This window comes from Entelurus aequoreus, linkage group LG06 (genome assembly GCF_033978785.1).
Source record: "Entelurus aequoreus isolate RoL-2023_Sb linkage group LG06, RoL_Eaeq_v1.1, whole genome shotgun sequence".
NCBI classification, from domain to species: Eukaryota; Metazoa; Chordata; class Actinopteri; order Syngnathiformes; family Syngnathidae; genus Entelurus; species Entelurus aequoreus.
The window spans coordinates 33,456,711-33,473,575 of record NC_084736.1 but is presented as its reverse complement, the minus strand read 5'-3'; the positions used below and the strand labels follow the sequence as shown (position 1 = coordinate 33,473,575).

The 16,865-nt window shown below is 38.9% G+C and overlaps 1 protein-coding gene across 3 annotated transcripts in view; it reads left to right on the top strand.

The window, feature by feature from the left end:
- Positions 1–16,865, top strand: part of LOC133652153 (protein kinase C beta type-like) — a 171,264-nt gene that overhangs the window by 29,697 nt on the left and 124,702 nt on the right. For all 3 annotated transcript variants that reach the window (XM_062050581.1, XM_062050580.1, XM_062050579.1), the window contains exon 2: positions 13,774–13,885. In XM_062050581.1, coding sequence (XP_061906565.1) covers positions 13,873–13,885 — 13 coding nt within the window. In that variant the 5' untranslated portion in view covers positions 13,774–13,872. The remainder of the gene's footprint in view (positions 1–13,773; positions 13,886–16,865) is intronic.

Here is a 16,865-nt window from a genome sequence, read left to right as displayed (position 1 = left end):
TAGTCATCGATTTGTTGGATCTATGCTATGCGCATGCGCCGAGGCTCCTTTTTTAAATTTTATTTTTTTCAATAAACCTTTATTTATAAACTGCAACATTTACAAACAGCTGAGAAACAATAATCAAAACAAGTATGGTGCCAGTATGCTGTTTTTCCCCCAATAAAATACTGGAAAGGATAGACATGTAGTTTGTCTCTTTTATCCGATTATTAATCGATTATTCGTAGTAATAATCAACAGATTAATCGATTATCAAATGAGTTGTTAGTTGCAGCCCTAGTTACGTATATTCCTCTTTTGTTGAGAATAATTGTTGTACATTCTTGGCTAGCAGGTTATAGTTTGTTTGTGCATCATTTGAGATGTTTGCTAATTGACTATGTGGTGGAATTTCATTATTTTACATTCAATAGTTGGGAATTTACAGTCGTCATAAAATGAGGAAATAAAAAAACATAATTTGGGAAATGTTCACTCCCTCGGACGAGGAGATGAGTGACAAGTTTAGTTTGGCTGGGAGAAGGAGAGTTGTACCGGTAGTAGTATAGTATCGCGGTACTAATGTAAACCGGTACTAGTATAGTATTGTGGTACTAATATATACCGGTACAATAATAGTATCGTGGTACTAATGAATACCGGTACTAGTATAGTATTGCGCTACTAATGTAGGTACTAGTATAGCATTGCGGTACTAATGTATACTGGTGCTAGTATAGTGTCGCAGTACTAATGTATACCGGTACTAGTGTAGTATCGCGGTACTAATGTATACCGGTATTGGTATAGTATCGCGGTAATAATGTATACCGGTTCTAGTATAGTATCACAGTACTAATATATAGCTGTACTAGTATAGTATCGCGGTACTAATGTATACTGGTACTAATAAAGTATCACTGTACTAATGTATAGCGGTACTAGTACAGTATCACAGTACTAATGTATAGCAATACTGGTACAGTATCGAAGTATTAGTGTATACCGGTACTAGTATAGTATCGCGCTACTAATGTATACCGGTACAAGTATAGTATCGTGGTACTAATGAATACCGGTACTAGTATAGTATCGTGGTACTAATGAATACCGGTACTAGTATAGTATCGCACTACTAATGTAGGTACTAGTATAGTATTGCGGTACTAATGTATACCGTTACTAGTATAGTGTCGCAGTACTAATGAAAACCAGTAACTAGTTACTAGTTACTTTATTTCAAAAGTAACTCAGTTACTAACTCAGTTACTTACACCAAAAAGTAATGTGTTACTGTAAAAAGTAACTATTTTAGTTACTTCTTCTACATTTTTTTTTTAAAGCTCCCATTAATGCCCTTTTAGCCTTCATTTCAATACTGTTATTGCACTGGAGAATAATACAATGTGTTGATCAACTTGACATGCATTTGCCTCACTGAACTCTGCTAAGCAATGTGGTCTACATACAACACAAAGACAAAGATATGTTTCAAAGGGCCAATTTATTTCAGGCCAGAACAAGTTGACAAAACTATTTTAAATAGCTGCAACATAACATACATAAGTAACAAACAGCATAATAACACTAACACTAACCACATTAAATCCAGATTCCGAACTAACAAAGGTCTTCACTCATTCTCTTTCTATGTCACATCAATATGGAATGCACTCCCAACAGGTGTAAAATAAAGGGCATCTCTATCCTCATTCAAAACCGCACTAAAAGAACACCTCCAGGCAACTACAACCCTAAACTAACACCCTCCCTTCCACATAATACCTCTTCGGATTGTAAATAATCAAATGTAGACACTTTTTCTTATACTTTCTGATCTCTCTCTCTGTGTCCACTACTTGCTGTACATATCCTACCAAGTCAGTCCTACACTGTTTCAATATCCATTTCCCTGATGATGCAATTGTTGATGCTGATTGTTGATGACTGAAGTGTTGATACCAACCAAACCTACCCCCCGCCCCCCTCCACCCCCCTCCGTATCCCACATCCCGGATTGTAAATAATGTAAATAATTCAATGTATATACTCTGATGATTATCTTGTGTGATGACTGTATTATGATGTTAGTATATATTTGATAATATATATCTGTATCATGAATCAATTTAAGTGGACCCCGACTTAAACAAGTTGAAAAACTTATTGGGGTGTTATCATTTAGGCAAGGCAAGGCAAGGCAAGGCAAGGCAAGGCAAGGCAAGGCAAGGCAAGGCAAGGCAAGGCAAGGCAAGGCAACTTTATTTGTATAGCACTTTTCATACACAAGGCAGACTCAAAGTGCTTCACAGACAACAAAGTGAAATGAAAGAAAATAAAAGCAAAATTAAAATGCAGACAATACAACTAAAAACAGTGCAGACGTTAAAAGTTAAAAGATTAAAAGATTTAGCTGAAAGCTAAGGTGAACATAAAAGTCTTCAGTCTAGTTTTAAAAGTAGTCAGAGTTGGGGAGAGTCTGACATCTTCAGGAAGTTTATTCCAGCTATTTGTTGCATAGTGACTGAATGATGCTCTCCCTTGATTTGAGTTTACTCTTGGAACCGCTAACAGATTGGTCTCAGAAGATCTTAGTGATCTAGAGCAGTGATTTTCAACCAGTGTGCCGCGGCACACTAGTGTGCCGTGAGAGATCGTCAGGTGTGCCGCGGGAAATTATGTAATATCTCCTAATTTTAACCATTGTCGGGTGCCTGCTGTAAAAAAGTGCGGCAGATAATGTAATACTCTTCTATTTCAGTAGGTGGCAGCAGAGAGTGATAAATACCTGTAAAGACAAGCGAGGTAGGCTGCGTGACACGTGACACTGACAGTGTGGGATCGCAGCAGGAGGAGGCGAGCAAGTGACAGTGATGAAAAAGTTTTTGAGAAGCGAAAATGTAAATGCCGGACAGGGTCCTGGACAAAATTCTGACCCAGATGAAGGCCCCAGTATGAGTGGTCGACAAAATAAAAAAGACAAGACGGTGAGCTCGAGGCAACACAGCGAAAGCTATCTTTCATTCGGATTTACTTTCACCGGGGATGCGACAGCACCGACTCCGCAGTGCTTGGTGTGTGGTGAGAAGCTATCCAATAGCGCCATGGTGCCAAGCAAGCTTGAACGCCATCTCCAAACGAAACACCCTTCCGTTCAAAACAAGCCGTTGGACTATTTTGTACGCTTACGTACAAACAATGAGAAACAGGCAACTTTTCTGAGAAAAACCACAAAGGTAAACGAGAGAGCCCTCAAAGCTAGCTACCTTGTTGCTGAACTCGTAGCTAAATCCAAAAAGTCCCACACTGTGGCAGAAACATTAATCATCATCATCATCGGCAGTCACTCGTGGTCGAGTGTGACTGTCCTCAGAATGGATGGGTTCCCATTCGGGAGGACGCCTGCGCGTGACGTCTTTTAGCGTGGGGAGACTGATGCGCCTGCAGCCACCACACGGTCCTTGGCAGAGAGGGGTCTTGATCCAGTGGCATGGATCCATGACGACTGGAGACCACTCTCTGTTGCAGCCTTCATCCGCCTTCAGTGCCGTTGTGACATGCCGTGTCATCCTCCGCCACTTCCACCGTTGAGGTCTTTGAAATGCTATTCAACCCATAGGTGGGACCCTGACAGGTACTACCACCCCGGGTCAGAGTGGACCTGGGAGCAATGATGACTGAGGGGTAACTCCACCTTCCCCAAAACTCCAGAACTCCCAAACTGAAGCCTCATCACCGGATGCAGTTTTGAGTCATTAATACTGCCAGCTTGTAAAGCCATCGTAAATGAGATGCTCGGCCCTGACGCGGCCAAAGAGATCGCTAAAGTGCCTCTCTCAGATAACACAATTGCCAGACGTATTGATGACATGTCTGCGTGACATCGAAACTGTTGTTTTGGAAAAGATGCGCATCTGTAAGAAATTTGCCTTGCAAATTGATGAGTCGACGGATATTAGTGGACATTGTCAGCTCTTGGCCAACGTGCGTTTTGTGGATGGGGAAGCCATTAAAGAAAACTTCCTATTTTGCAAGACACTGCCAGAAAAATCAACAGGAGAGGAAATATTTCGGGTCACGTCGGAATATTTTGACAAAAGCGGGCTTTCGTGGGAAAACTGCACAGGTGTCTGCACTGATGGAGCCGCAGCCATGGTCGGGCGCGTCAAAGGCTTCGTAAGTAGGGTCAAAGAAAAAAACCCGGATGTTATTTGTACGCACTGTTTTTTGCACCGTGAGGCACTCGTTGCAAAGACCTTACCAGCAGATCTAGCTCCTGTGTTGGATGATGTTGTGCGCATAGTGAACTTTGTGAAGACGCAACCTTTGAAATGTCGCTTATTTGCGTCTTTGTATGAGGAAATGGGAGTGGAACATAAAGTGTTATTGCTCCACACGGAGGTCCGGTGGCTGTCGCGCGGCAAAGTGCTTGCCCGTGTGTATGAGCTGCGAGAGGAACTTAAAGTATTTCTGACAGACGAGAGGTCCGATTACTCAAAGGTGCTTGCAAGTAATGAGTGGTGTGCAAAGCTGGCATACCTGGCTGATATATTTCATTATCTGAATGAACTGAACACTCGGATGCAAGGCCGAAATGAAAATCTGCTTACAAGCACTGATAAAAATGAATGGATTCCGTTTAAAGGTACAGCTCTGGCAACAACATGTGCAGCGTGGCAACCTTGAGATGTTCCCATTCACAGAGAAACTGCGTGATGGCAACACTGCTGCAATGTGCGAAGTGATTGGCACACATTTGAAAACTCTTGAGGAAAATGTGTTATTTTATTTCTCTTCAGCCTTCACAGAATGCCTTGACTGGGTCAGAGACCCATACAGCTCAGCATCCATTGCTGGTAAGGACATGACTTTAAAGGAGCAAGAGGAACTCAATGAACTGAAACAAGATCGTGGTTTAAAGCTAAGCTTTGCTGATCTTCCTTTGGACAGTTTTTGGTTATCTGTTGCCAAGGAGTTCCCCATTCTGGCCAACAAAGCCATTTTGACATTGCTCCCGTTTTCAACCACATATCTATGTGAGCTGAGCTTCTCAAGCTTGACTGCGATTAAAACTAAAAACAGAGAGAGACTGAGAGCTGTTGAGGAAGAGCTTTGTGTGTGTCTTTCTACCATTTCTCCCAGGATATCCATTTTGTGTTCATCGAAACAGGCCCAGGTTTCACACTAGGTGAGTATAAATACATTTAGAAACTATATTATTAACTATATGTATTATATACTGTGTTAGAGTGTCATTTTGTGTCATTTTGGTTGGTGGTGTGCCGCAGGATTTTGTAAATGTAAAAAGTGTGCCGCGGCTCAAAAAAGGTTGAAAATCACTGATCTAGAGGGCTTATATAGTGGGAGCATATCAGTGATATACTTCGGCCCTAGACCATGTAGTGATTTATATGTGAGCAGGAGGATTTTGAAATCAATTCTCTGATGTACAGGGAGCCAATGTAAGGATTTAAAGGCCTACTGAAATTAATTTTTTTTATTTAAACGGGGATAGCAGATCTATTCTATGTGTCATACTTGATCATTTCGCGATATTGCCATATTTTTGCTGAAAGGATTTAGTATAGAACAACGACGATAAAGATCGCAACTTTTGGTATCTGATAAAAAAAGGCTTGCCCCTACCGGAAGTAGCGTGACGTAGTCAGTTGAACATATACGCAAAGTTCCCTATTGTTTACAATGATGGCCGCATGAAGTGAGAGAGATTCGGACCGAGAAAGCGACAATTTCCCCATTAATTTGAGCGAGGATGAAAGATTTGTGGATGAGTAAAGTGCAAGTGAAGGACTAGTGGGGAGTGGAAGCTATTCAGATAGGGAAGATGCTGTGAGAGCCGGGGGTGACCTGATATTCAGCTGGGAATGACTACAACAGTAAATAAACACAAGACATATACATACTCTATTAGCCACAACACAACCAGGCTTATATTTAATATGCCACAAATTAATCCTGCATAAAAACACCTACGTGTTTGTTATGCTAGCTCGTAGCTCCTCTGCTAGCTCCTAGCTCCATAGAACGCGCCAATACAATTCAAACACCTGATCAACACACACAATCACTCAGCCCAAAAGACCGTTCACCTAACCCAAGGTTCATAAAGCTTATATATTTTTAAAAAGTTACGTACGTGACGCGCACATACAGTCAAGCTAACAAATGTTTAGCAGCCAAGGCTGCATACTCACGGTACCTGATATTCAGCTGGGAATGACTACAACAGTAAATAAACACAAGACATATATATACTCTATTAGCCACAACACAACCAGGCTTATATTTAATATGCCACAAATTAATCCTGCATAAAAACACCTACGTGTTTGTTATGCTAGCTCCTAGCTCCTCTGCTAGCTCCTAGCTCCATAGAACACGCCAAAACAATTCAAACACCTGATCAACACACACAATCACTCAGCCCAAAAGACAGTTCACCTAACCCAATGTTCATAAAGCTTATATATTTTTAAAAAGTTACGTACGTGACGCGCACATACGGTCAAGCTATCAAATGTTTAGCAGCCAAGGCCGCATACTCACGGTACCTGGTATTCAGCTGGGAATGACTAAAACAGTAAATAAACACAAGACATATATTTACTCTATTAGCCACAACACAACCAGGCTTATATTTAATATGACACAAATTAATCCTGCATAAAAACACCTACGTCTTTGTTATGCTAACTCCTAGCTCCTATGCTAGCTCCTAGCTCCATAGAACACGCCAATACAATTCAAACACCTGATCAACACACACAATCACTCAGCCCAAAAGACCGTTCACCTAACCCAAGGTTCATAAAGCTTATATATTTTAAAAAAGTTACGTACATACGCAAAAAAAAAGTTGCGCACATACGGTCAAGCGATCAAATGTTTAGAAGCCAAAGCTGCATACTCACGGTAGCACGTCTGCGTCTTTGTCATCCAAATCAAAGTAATCCTGGTAAGAGTCTGTGTTGTCCCAGTTCTCTACAGGCGTCTGTGTATCGAAGTCAAAAGTCCTCCTGGTTAGAGTCTCTGTTATCCGAGTTCTTCCATCTTGACTGCATCTTTCGGGAATGTAAACAAAGATGCGCCGGCTGTGTACTGTTGTTGCTGACTTCGTTTGAAAAATACGTCCGTTTCGCACCGACAACTTTCTTCTTTGCTTGCTCAGCTTCTTTCTCCATAATGCAATGAACATAATTGCAACAGATTCACGAACACAGATGTCCAGAATACTGTGGAATTATGAAATGAAAACAGAGCTTTTTTGTATTGTATTCAATGGGGAAGGCATACCTCTGTTCCCCGGGCTACGTCACGCGCATACGTCATCCTCAGAGGCGTTTCGAACCGGAAGTTTAGCGGCAAATTTAAAATGTCACTTTATAAGTTAACCCGGCCGTATTGGCATGTGTTATAATGTTAAGATTTCATCATTGATATATAAACTATCAGACTGCGTGGTCGGTAGTAGTGGGTTTCAGTAGGCCTTTAAGAATTGGTGTAATGTGCTCACATTTTTTGGTCTTTGTTAGAACTCTAGCAGCAGCGTTCTGAACAAGCTGTAGCTGCCTGACAGTTTTTTTGGGAAGCCCTGCAAGGAGACCATTACAATAGTCTAGCCTATTGGTAATAAAGGCATGTACAAGTTTTTCTAAGTCTTGAGCTGACATGAGCCCTCTAAGTCTTTTTACATTTTTGAGGTGATAGTAGGCCGATTTTGTTACTGATTTGATGTGACTGTCGAAATGTAAATCAGAATCTAAAATAACCCCAAGATTTCTGGCTTTATTTGAGGTTTTCAGGGAAAGTGATTGAAGGTGTTGGACGACTTTAAACCTTTTTTTTTTTAGCACCAAAAACAATTATCTCAGTTTTATCTTCATTTAGTTGTAGGAAATTTTGGCACATCCAGTGTTTGACTTGCTCAATGCACTGGCACAGAAGATCTATGGGGCGATAGTCATTTGGTGATAGCGCTACATAGATTTGGGTGTCATCGGCATAGCAATGATGGTCAATGTTATTATTTTGCATGATTTGTCCTAGTGGGAGCATATAGATGTTAAATAAAGTCGGCCCCAAGATTGAAACTTGGGGGACTCCACACGTTACGTTGGTTGGAAACAAAATAGTTCCTATCTTGTAGATATGACTTGAACCAGCTTAAAACTGTGCCTGAGATCCCCACCCAGTTTTCCAACCTGTCCAAAAGTATTGAGTGGTCGACAGTGTCAAATGCAGCACTGAGGTCCAAAAGCAGTAATACTGAAGTTTTGCCAGTCTGTGTTTAGACGGATGTCATTTATAACTTTAAGAAGGGCCGTCTCTGTGCTATGAAGAGGTCGAAATCCTGACTGGAAGTTGTTATGGCAGCCAGTAGAAGCCAAGAAGTGATTTAGTTGTTGGAGGACAACTTTCTCAATTATTTTACTTATGAATGGTAGATTTGAAATTGGTCTGTAGTTGTTGATAACAGAGGCATCTAGGCTCTGCTTTTTTAGAAGAGGTTTAATGACTGCAGTTTTGAAAGCCTTCGGGAAATTGCCCGATTGAATAGAATTATTAACTATTTGCAAGACGTCTGTTGATAGGCAGTCAAAAACATTCTTAAAGAAGTTGGTAGGTAAAACATCAAGGCAGCAGGTGGATGACTTTAGAGCTGTCACTGTTTCCACTAGAGTTTTAGAGTCTATGGCATTAAAGCTTGCCATCATTGCCGTGTTACTTTTGCCTAAATGGATTGGTGATCCAACTTTTTTACTTGAGATATTGATGGTGCGTCTGATGCCTTCAATTTTATCAGTATAAAAGAATGCAAACTCATTGCATTTCTGCGTGGAATGGAGTTCGGCTGGTATTTGTGTTGGGGGTTTAGTCAGTCTGTCAACGGTTGCGAATAGGGTTTTGGCCTTATTTGTGTTGCTGTTTATAATATTGGAGAAGAATGTTTCTCTAGCACTTTTTAGGACTAAATTGTAGGCCTGGAGGCTCTCTTTATAGATAGTGGTCAATTGTACAGAATATGTACTGTACTGTGCAATCTACTAATAAAAGTCAATCAATCAACAACATAGCTGTAAAGCTGGCTTCACCTAAGGAAGGCACACGTGACATACACAAAGCCTAACCAGGCATATTTGAATTGTTGTTTTGGGCAGTAGACGGGATCTTTGATCCAAGACACAACTTACATTTAACTAAAATGTTATTTTCTTTGTGCTCGACAAAAGAAAAGAAGTGAGAATATCTCATACTTGCCAACCCTCCCGAATTTCAGTGCCTCTCCCCGGGACAACCATTCCCCCCAATTTCTCCCGATTTCCAGCCGGACTTAAGGCACGCCCACTCCAGGTCCGTGCGGACCTGAGTGAGGACAGCCTGTCGTCACGTTCGCTTGGCCAACCAAAAAGTAACCACGGAACACTATACCGTATAGTCGTATAGTGTTCTGTGGTTACTTTTTGGTTGGCCAACGGTTTACGTTGTATTGTGCACCCCCCTCCCCTTCCCACCCACACCCAGACACACACAGAGCGCAGAGGAAGAATCAGAAGTACGTCACTGCAGCGCTGCAACACTCAGATCCTCTGTTTCTAGCCGATACTACATAAAAAATAATGTAAAATAACGCAGTAACGCATCATGTAGTAGCGGTAACTGAGTTACTGAATATAAAAAATTACGTATTAGATTACTAGTTACCGCCGAAACTAACGGCGTTACAGTAACGCGTTAGTCCCAACACTGTATATATATAGCGGTACTAGTATAGTATCACAGTACTAATGTACAGCGGTACTGGTATTAATGTATACCGGTACAAATATAATATCGCGGTACTAATGTATACCTGTACAAGTATAGTATCGGGGTACTAATGTATACCGGCACTAGTATAGTATCACAGTACTAATGTAGGTAGTAGTATAGTATCGCGGTACGAATGTATACCGGTACTAGTATAGTATCGTGGTACTAAGGTATACCGGTACTTAGGGCTGGGCGATATGGCCTTTTATTAATATCTGGATATTTTTAGGCCATGTCACGATACACGATATACATCTCGATATTTTGCCTTAGCCTTCAATGAACACTTGATGCATATAATCACAGCAGCATGATGATTCTATGTGTTTACATTAAAACATTCTTGTTCATACTGCATTAATATATGCTAATTTTAAACTTTCATGCAGAGAGGGAAATCACAACTAAGTCAATTTACCAAAAGTGCATTTATTAAACAGTTAATAAGCAGTGGCACAAACATTCATGTCATTTCAAAACAGAAAGTGCAAGATTGTCGGAGACATTTTAAAACAAGCTATTAGTGCATTTTTGTGCATGATGTCACTAAGATGACATGTCAAAACAACACTAAATTAAAGTCCACTTTTTGTACAGAACGCCACTACAATAGTTTAAAACAAATAAAGTGCACTTTTGTGCATGATGTCACACAAGATATTTCAATAACTGTCAAATAAAAATGAGCTGCATAATAGGAAATGAAATAGTGTATGTCCTTCGCTATGTGGTAGGTTACTGTGGACTTTATCTCCTTCTGTTGTTGACTATTTTTATCATACAGTGTTGATCTGTAAATGGTTGCTTGGGCATTTTGTGGGTGTGGCACCGAACAGAGATGTTGACATGTGGAGTTTCAAGCACTCTTCATTCTCTAGCGGGTGACTTTTCAAATGATGCTACTAATTAGCAGTGCTGCTACTTTTTGTAGCAACGCTTTTGCCGCATACTTGACATATTACGGTTGTCTGTTCGACATCTTCCCGCTTGAAGCCAAACCACCGCCAGACGATGGTGCTGTTTTTCTTGGAATTAATTCTTCCTTCATTTGTTTCCAGATTCGCACCTTCTCGCTCTCGTATTACCACTCGCACCACTCCGCTAGCACCACAGCTAACGTTACCATGTCGCTACCTCTCTGCTCCGCGAGAGCGTATGACGTTGCACGTGCGACAGACGTATGTGAGAAGATGCGCTTGTTTTATGTCTCTGTGAGAAGGAGAGACAAGAAAGATGTAGAAACGCCTGTAGTCTAATGCCCGCAGCTAAAAGCAACTGCGTGAGAACGTATACTCGAATATCACGATATAGTCATTTTCTATATCGCACAGAGACAAACCCGATATATCACCCAGCCCTACGGGTACTAGTATAGGATCACGGTTCTAATGTATACCGGTACTTGTATAGTATTGTGGTTCTAATATAGGTACTAGTATAGTATCATGGTTCTAATGTATACTGGTAATAGTATAGTATCACGGTTCTAATGTATACTGGTAATAGTATAGTATCACGGTTATAATGTATACTGGTACTAGTATAGTATCACGGTTAGAATGTATACTAATACTAGCATAGTATCGCGGTTATAATATATACCGGTACTAGTATAGTATCGCAGTAATAATGTATACCGGTACAAGTATAATATCGTGGTACTAATGTATACCGGTACTAGTTTAGTATCACGGTACTAATGTATACCGGTACTAGTTTAGTATCGCGGTACTAATGTATACCGGTACAAGTATAGTATCGCAGTATTGATGTATACTGGTACTAGTATAGTATCGCAGTACTAATGTGTACCGGTACTAGTATAGTATCGCAGTATTAATGTATACTGGTACTAGTATAGTATCACAGTACGGATGTGTACCGGTACTAGTATAGTATCGCAGTACTAATGTATACTGGTACTAGTATAGTATCACAGTACTAATTTGTACCGGTACTAGTTTAGTATTGCGGTACTAATGTATACCGGTACTAGTATAGTATCGCAGTATTAATGTATACCGGTACTAGTATAATATCGCAGTACTAATGTATACTGGTACTAGTATAGTATTACAGTACTAATGTATACCGGTACTAGTATAGCATCGCAGTATTAATGTATACTGGTACTAGTATAGTATCACAGTACTAATGTGTACCGGTACTAGTATAGTATAGCAGTATTAATGTATACTGGTACTAGTATAGTATCGCAGTACTAATGCGTACCGGTACTAGTATAGTATCACAGTACTAATGTATACCGGTACGAGTATAGTATAGCAGTATTAATGTATACTGGTACTAGTATAGTATCGCACTACTAATGTGTACCGGTACTAGTATAGTATCGCAGTACTAATGAATCAAAAACAGTACTATACTTTGTTTCAAAAGTACTGGTTCCACTTTTTTTATTATTATTCTTTTTTAACAGGCGTGACGGTACGTCGTCACCTCGTGACATTGCTGGTTTTATGAGAAGAGGAGCATGTTCGGCAAAGCACACACACTCAGTACTTACAAGCAGACACAATGTGAAGACAGAAAATGGAGAAAGGACGCATTTTGGATTAAAAAGTAAAGATAAAGGTGAAGTTATAACACTAAAATGCCCTCAGGAAGAGGTGCTTTAAGACATGGCTAGCTAGCTAGCAGCTAACATCCATCCACAGTCGGTAGTGTTTTATCTACTTCTAAATCACTAATTCTTGTCTGCATGGCGACAATTAAAGTAAGTTTCTTACAAGTATCATCCCTGCTGGACAAGGAATAACTAAACATGCTTCACTACACACCGTAGGAGGATACAATAGCTCACCGGCGTCACCGCTAATGACACCATTCCTGAATGTAAACAAATGCCATGTGTGGATCTACATCTGACATCCACTGTAATGATACAGAGTACAAGAGTGTATCTAGTCGATACTACTATGATTATGTCGATATTTTTTGGCATCACATCTTCTTTAGTGTTTTTTTTAATTCATATTATGTTTCTAAAGTCAGGAAATATGTCCCTGGACACATGAGGACTTTGAATATGACCAATGTATGATCCTGTAACTACTTGAAATCGGATCGATACTTAAATTTGTGGTATCATCCAAAACTAATGTAAAGTATCAAACAACAGAATAATACGTGATTATTACATTTTAACAGAAGTGTAGATAGAACATGTTGAAACAGAAAATAAGCAGATATTAACAGTAAATGAACAAGTAGATTAACAATGTTGACAAAACAATAGGTAGACAAATGACACAATATGTTACTACATATGTCAGCAGACTAATTAGGAGTCGTTGTTTGTTTACTTACTACTAAAAGACAAGTTGTCTAGTATGTTCACTATTTTATTTAAGGACATAACTGCAATAATAAACATATGTTTAATGTATCCTAAGATTTTTTGTTAAAATAAAGACAATAATGCAATTTTTTGTGGTCCCCTTTATTTAGAAAAGTATCGAAATACATTTTGGTACTGGTACCAAAATATTGGTACCGGGACAACCCTAGATAAATGTGTGTGTATATATATATATATATATATATATATATATATATATATATATATATATATATATTTATATTGCTACTATGGTACATATATATATATTTATATTGCTACTATGGTACATTTTTAGTCTACTTAATACCTGCATTATTCTTTCCATCCTTACCCTTTTCATCCTTTGAAACTGAGCTACTGTGTGAGTCAATAAAGTTTGTCTAAGTCTAAGTACCGGGACAACCCTAGTATGTGAGGTCACCATGACAACATTTTACTTCTGGTATCTGCAACATTTGCCTCTAGTAGAACATTCTGGTTCTATCGGCCAATTTCCTTTATTTGGTTAACTTGGAAATCATCAAGAAGAAGGTAAAAAGGCACCCGACTGGAAGTTTTTTGGTAACTCATTTTGCCGTTTCTGTCTCCGTCCGCAGGATCCGAGGGCCAAGCACAAGTTCAAGATCCACACCTACTCCAGTCCCACCTTCTGTGACCACTGTGGCTCTCTGCTGTACGGCTTGATCCACCAGGGCATGAGATGTGACCGTGAGTACATTTATTTATTCACTGCATCTTTCACTTAGAATGAAGTGCAGTCTTCCCTCCTTTATTGCCGGGGTTACCTTCCAAAAAATACCCGCTTTAAGTGAAATCCGTGTAGTAGAAGTTGATTTTTATTTTTATTTTTTTAATGCGTTTTCGTTCATATATATATATAGTTTTCGTTTACACTATATGTTTTTTCATTTACAGGATGTTTTTTTCATTTACTGTGCATATTTTTTCATTTTTAAGTTTTTTTCATTTATTACAAGGTTTTTTATTTATTATGTTTTTTCGTGAACACGTTCTTTATTACGTTCTTTTCGTTTACATGTTTTTTGTATTAGTTTTTTTCGTTTACACATTTTTTAAATTGTTTTTTGTTCACACGTTTCTTTATTTATTATGTTTTTTTGTTAACACGTTTTTTTATTTATCATATATTTTTCGTCTACACGTTTTTATTTATTTATTATGTATTTTTGTTTACACGTTTTTAAAAAATGTATTACGTTTTACGTTTACACATTTTTATTTTTTTTTCGTTTACCTGTTTTTTTAATTTATCATGTCTTTTTCGTTTACACATTTTTTAAATTTATTATGTATTTTCGTTTACACATTTTTTATTAAGTTTTTTTCATTTACACATTTGTATTTATTTATTATTTGTTTACACGTTTTTTATTGTTTTTTTTCGTTCACACGTTTTTTAAATTTGTTTTTCCGTTTCCTTTTTTTTGTGTGTTTTTCGTTTACACATTTTTTTTATTATGTTTTTTTCGTTTACACTTTTTTTATTTATATACAAACGTATATATTTTAGCACACTTTAGAGATCTTAGTGCCAGTGCTAGCACAATATAGGGATGTTTGCGACAGTGCTAGCACAGTTTAGGGATGTTAGCGACAGTGCTAGTACACTTTAGGGATGTTAGCAACAGTGCTAGCACAGTTTAGGGATGTTAGCGACAGTGTTAGCACACTTCAGGGATTTTAGCGACAGTACTAGCACAGTTTAGGGATGTTAGCAACAGTGCTAGCCAATGTTCCCTCTAATTGTTTATGTGTGTGAGCAAACGCAAAATCTCCCTGAGCATTCAGTGGAGCCCATGTGAGCAACATCAGACGTGCACACTGTGGCTACACCAGCAGCACACCTGTCCCAAGTCTGACTAAATAACAAGTTCAATCTCCATCCATCCATCCATTTTCTACCGCTTGTCCCTTTCGGGGTCGCTAGAGCCTATCTCAGCTGCATTCGGGCGGACAAGTCCCCACCTCATCGCAGGGCCAACACAGATAGACAGACAACATTCTCTTATTATTATAATCAAATGACAGCAGTCATTTCCATTTCTAATATAAGTGTTTAGGCCCACTTATTTAGGCCCACTTACAATGACAATAACAAAAAATATTGTTTTTCATGATCTGTGTACTTGTATTGTTTGTCTGGGTGGAGGTCCTGCTTTGGAAATAATCTGTACCCCTTTCAGACATTGCATTTAGTTCCCATTAAAATATTCACATGTTGCACAATGAGATGTAAGCAGGGAATCATGTGTACATTCCTGCAACTTCCTGTTTGTAATAAATATATTTTTGCTAGTATTTATTTAATATACTAACAGCATTTCATGATTAATATTTATAAATTAAAAGATTCCTAATAAATGACACTAGAATAAGCACACATTTATTGGTAAATCATAGAGTAACGACCTGGAATGACACTTTGTGTGTGGTGTTGGAGTTGTCCGACTTTTTTTGTGGCTGTAAACGCATCACTGGCTAAGTGCCATATGTGCATGTGTTGGCGCAAGTGAGAAAGAGCGAGCGGCTGCTGTTGATATAACAAAGTTGCTTTTTTTCTGGTTTGTACTGCAGAAAATGACCACTTTTGCTAGATATCATTTTTTTTACTAATGTTTTGGTGATGTGTTTATGGCCGACAATAAAGAGTTTTGCTCAGTAAAGTGATGGATGGAATTCATGTCCTCAAAGCGTCTCGACAGACGTTACAATATTTGAACAATGATGACGAAAACTGTTTTCTCTGTCGTGTCTGTGTGTCAAATTGTTTTGCGCTTATTTTTTTTATTTGATTTTGTGCGTGGCATAGATTTGCCGTGCGCAGAGGACGCTTGAGCAGTGCGCAATTGCACAGGTGCGCACCTTAGAGGGAACGTTGGTGCTAGCACAGTTTAGGGATGTTAGCGACAGTGCTAGCACACTTTAGGGATGTTAGCGACAGTGCTGGCACACTTTAGGGATGTTAGCGACAGTGCTGGCACACTTTAGGGATGTTCTCTGTGTTTAATTGAGCGTTAGAGTAGTGGTGTTTATATGTATGTGTGCACAGGTGTACGTTGTTGAGTGTTAATTATAATATTTAAGAAATTTTATATTGCTACAAAAAAAACTTAATATTTTCATTTAGCATTTAGTGCTACTAGTGGAAAAAACTACTGAGTCAGACAGCATGTCATACATAAGCTATGCAGTACTGCCCTCTGAAGTCTTGGAAGTGCAACTGCATTGCAAATGTGATAATAATAATAAAATAATATATCACAACTCAACAGCACAGTTATCATCATAAAATTTGTTTTATTTTTATTATCAAACAATTATTATTTATTAACACACACAAAAGTACCAACAATTGGTAGCGTTGAGTACCAGTATCGATTCCCAGGTGAAATGTAATTATTGACAGGAGATTGGCTTCCATCAATTTGAGCAAACGTACCAAAAATACTCGTTAAAACGTCTGTGTTGCCTGTGAAATGATTCTATTGTTCCATGTTTCTCTGCTTACATACCTTAATTGTTTCCAAACGGTGTCTGTAACACGGCAGTAAAACGGCTTATCAAACAAAACGTCAGTCATCGCCATAGACCCGCTAGCTGCGCAAGCTAGCTCTCCGATCAGCTAAACAGACTCAATAACTCCACGGTGAGGTCTTGGTGAATTTAC